General features: G+C 40.7%; 1 protein-coding gene across 1 annotated transcript in view; it reads right to left on the minus strand.

Moving 5' to 3' along the window:
- Nucleotides 1–89: 89 nt before the first annotated feature.
- Nucleotides 90–3,249, minus strand: part of TENM1 (teneurin transmembrane protein 1) — a 556,664-nt gene continuing 553,504 nt past the window's right edge. Inside the window, exon 35 of the mRNA XM_077763513.1 lies at nucleotides 90–1,708. Within this exon, the coding sequence (XP_077619639.1) occupies nucleotides 950–1,708 (759 nt within the window). The 3' untranslated portion in view covers nucleotides 90–949. The remainder of the gene's footprint in view (nucleotides 1,709–3,249) is intronic.

Here is a 3,249-nt window from a genome sequence, read left to right on the forward strand (position 1 = left end):
TGCTTAAGCCCTTTTTTTTTTTTTTTTTCTGTTCCAAAATCATCTGTAGTAAATTACCTTTCGTGTGCACAAAACCATTGGATTAGTGTATAAATACAGAATCACTAATGTGAAACTATGACCAAAACACACCCTATATATAAATGAGTCATTCCTACCCAGGTTAATAAAAGCTATGTTTACCTGATGCCAATACAGCCAGATAATTTGGTTAAAATGAAGTCACAACAGGTTGTGCAGGAGAAGTTCCATTGGCCAGCTGCCTTGGTATCACGTACACATGAGCAAATAGTGGCAATTCAGTCTGGTTACCACACCCACAGGGAAGCATGGTAAGCAGAACCCGGCCACCACATGCCAAAACACAGCACAACAACATGGCATTTACTTTAACAAGCAAGGAGGAATAATCAGGGAGGAAGGGCAAATGGGTCGTGACTCTGGGAGATGGTGGCGGAGGACATTTTCCACCTCTTCTTAAGTTTCCTATAACGGGTCTGGAAAATGTGAAAGGGCTGGCAGTCTTTCGAAATGCAAGGTTCAGAACACTATCGCACCACCTTTTCCGATAGTCCACAAGTTCTGCCAACAGTTAAACATGAAACTTTTGTGTCACAATAGAGATATATAGAACCTTGGGTTCTTTATACTTGAACATGTGCATGGTTCGGCAAATTTAAAGTGGTGCTTTCTGGAAACTTTTTTTTTAGCTGTTTTACTTGTGTCATTTTGAATACTGCCACACAAGAACTAAAAATCTCTCATTTCTTAAAGAGTTTAAACAAACAATATTAAAATACCATCTTCCGTCACATTGAAAGGCAGTTGGATATGTTTTTCCTCCATATTTACATATACAGAGTTCTGATCTAGAAAACCAATACAACAAACCATTTTATGTTTTAAAAACAGGCAGTCTTTGGTGACGCAAAGGCAGAGATTTTTTTTGTTACCTCCTGCCTATTTCGCTCTGTCTCATAAAGTGAATATTGTTGGCACTGTCAGAAAGTTCTAAATACTGCTCGACAGACAAAACAAAATACCCATCATAACCCTGTACCCTCCCAGTGCTCAGAAGCTGCTGCTTTTCCCCCTCTGTCCATGCTCGAATGCCTTCCTCTCCTTCTTGCAGCCTTCTCTGTTCCTTAGTCCAGGCCTGGGCCACAGCGCGCTGTCTGGCGATCTCCAACACGTGATTCTTTTCCTCTTCGACAGTTGTCCCATACCGGATGTTGAAGCACAGAGCCCCATGCTGGAGCTGGATATCTGCAAACCGTCTAGTCCTCCCATTCAACACAGAAGTCATCTGGGACACAGTGACATTGACACCATTCTCTAGAATCCGCCTCCCCCCAGTGTTCCCGATGAGCACGAGGTCTTCCTCCAGAGACCCAAGCTTAATGAAGTAGTGAGTGTCCCTCCCCTCTATGGTAAAATGTAGGTTTTCCAGGTAATGAGCATTATTGAGAATGGCAGCAAGCCGCCTGCTATCTTCATTGGCTACTCCTATAATATCGGCTGTTACTATGCCATCCTTGATGGCGAATTTTATACCTTTTCCAAAAACAGAAGGAACAGCAGCAAACCTCGGTTGCTTCCTTCCTTCAAGGCACCGTCCATCATTGTATCGGGGAGTCATAGGAAGTTGGTCCAGGGAAATGAAATTCCTGAGCTGTTTCTGGAGCTCACACTGAATACCTAGGATAGTCTAGGAGAGAAGAAAGGCACAGTGCAAAAGTGCAGCACAGGGTCAGACACCTGTCATGCTCGGAGACTGGTGGAAAGCACCTTCTTGCTTTACGGTGCTGGTGAGTGATTTCAAAACAAGCCAAATTTGGACTCTCTTGATCAGAGATTTGGCAAAGACAAGACTAACGGGCTACTTGGCCACCTGGCTAAATTTCTTGAGGTCTTGGTGAGTTAAACCTAAGGAAATGTTCTAGAATCTTGGAGCTAGAAGTCACTTCAAGTTATGTGGGGCTAGTGCCCCCAAAACAAAGACCTTGCATTTTCACCAACTTAACTAATACTGACTAGCTGTTTGTTACTGTTCGTGGTGTAATACGTTAGCCACAGTGAGGAGTAGAGATGGCTTTAGGCATTATTCTTGCTTTGAAACAGATTATGACCTTATAAATAACCACAGCAAGGCAGCAAGAAGATCACTGATCTTCTTACGTGGACTTAAAAAACAAAACAAAACCAAAATACCCTTTCTATTTTCAAAGGAAATAGAAAGGATATTTTCAAACATACTAAGAAATAGAGAGAAGAGAACAGTGAACCTCCAAGTAGCCATAATAGAGCTTCAGCAATTTTCAACATTTTGATTAACATTTTTAAAGGGCTTTTAATTACAAAAAGGACTTTTAATGGCTTTTTAATTACAAAAATTACTTTTACATATTATTATGTATTTCGGGATAAGCCTATAGTACCCATTTAAAATCGCCTTTCCCTTATAATTTTTTACACTTAAAATTCAATCCCTCCCACCCAAATTTCAGTTTTATTTTGCTGAGGTGATTTTTTGTTGCAAAGAGACACTCCTCTATTTCTTTCAATTGAAAAGAAAAGTTACTTCCTCCTTCCATTTGTTCCTCATGCTCTTGATGAAATTACCTGCTAAACTGTGAATAGTCTGGCATTCCTGTTTTCCCGGGGACTTTATCCCTATACTCTATTACTTTTACTTCACTGATCTTATTTACTTTTTCTTTGTCAGAATAATTTAATTTTGTTCTTCCCGTGCTTTTAACACACCACACCCTAAATGATTTTGCTGTTGGAAATCTGAAGATTTTACATATGTCAGTGAACAGTTTCCTCTATACAGAATCCACGATTGCCTTTGGGAGGCTGTTGCAGAATTTTAAAAGTTGAGTTCCTCCTGTTTGCCTACTTTAGCAGTCACCAAGTGCCATGCTGGTCTTGCCTTTTCTAAAAGCTCCGATTCCCTGATCCTTTCCTCATGGAGGTTTTTTTTCTACCTCCTCATTAATTGTGGACATCTTAGTGAATATTCAAGATGACTCAAAAACAAGTAAGGAAATATATGTTAATGCCGTCTCATGGTGTTGGATGCTCTTGTTTTTTTTTTTTAACAATTTTTTTTAAATGTTTTATTTATTTCTAGGAGAGAGACAGCATGAGTAGGGGAGGGTCAGAGAGAGAGGGAGTCACAGACTCTGAAACAGGCTCCAGGCTCCGAGCTGGCAGTCAGCACAGAGCCCGACGCGGGGCTCGAAC

The sequence above is a fragment of the Crocuta crocuta genome, unplaced genomic scaffold, assembly GCF_008692635.1.
Source record: "Crocuta crocuta isolate KB4526 unplaced genomic scaffold, BGI_CrCroc_1.0 scaffold482, whole genome shotgun sequence".
Taxonomy (NCBI): domain Eukaryota; kingdom Metazoa; phylum Chordata; class Mammalia; order Carnivora; family Hyaenidae; genus Crocuta; species Crocuta crocuta.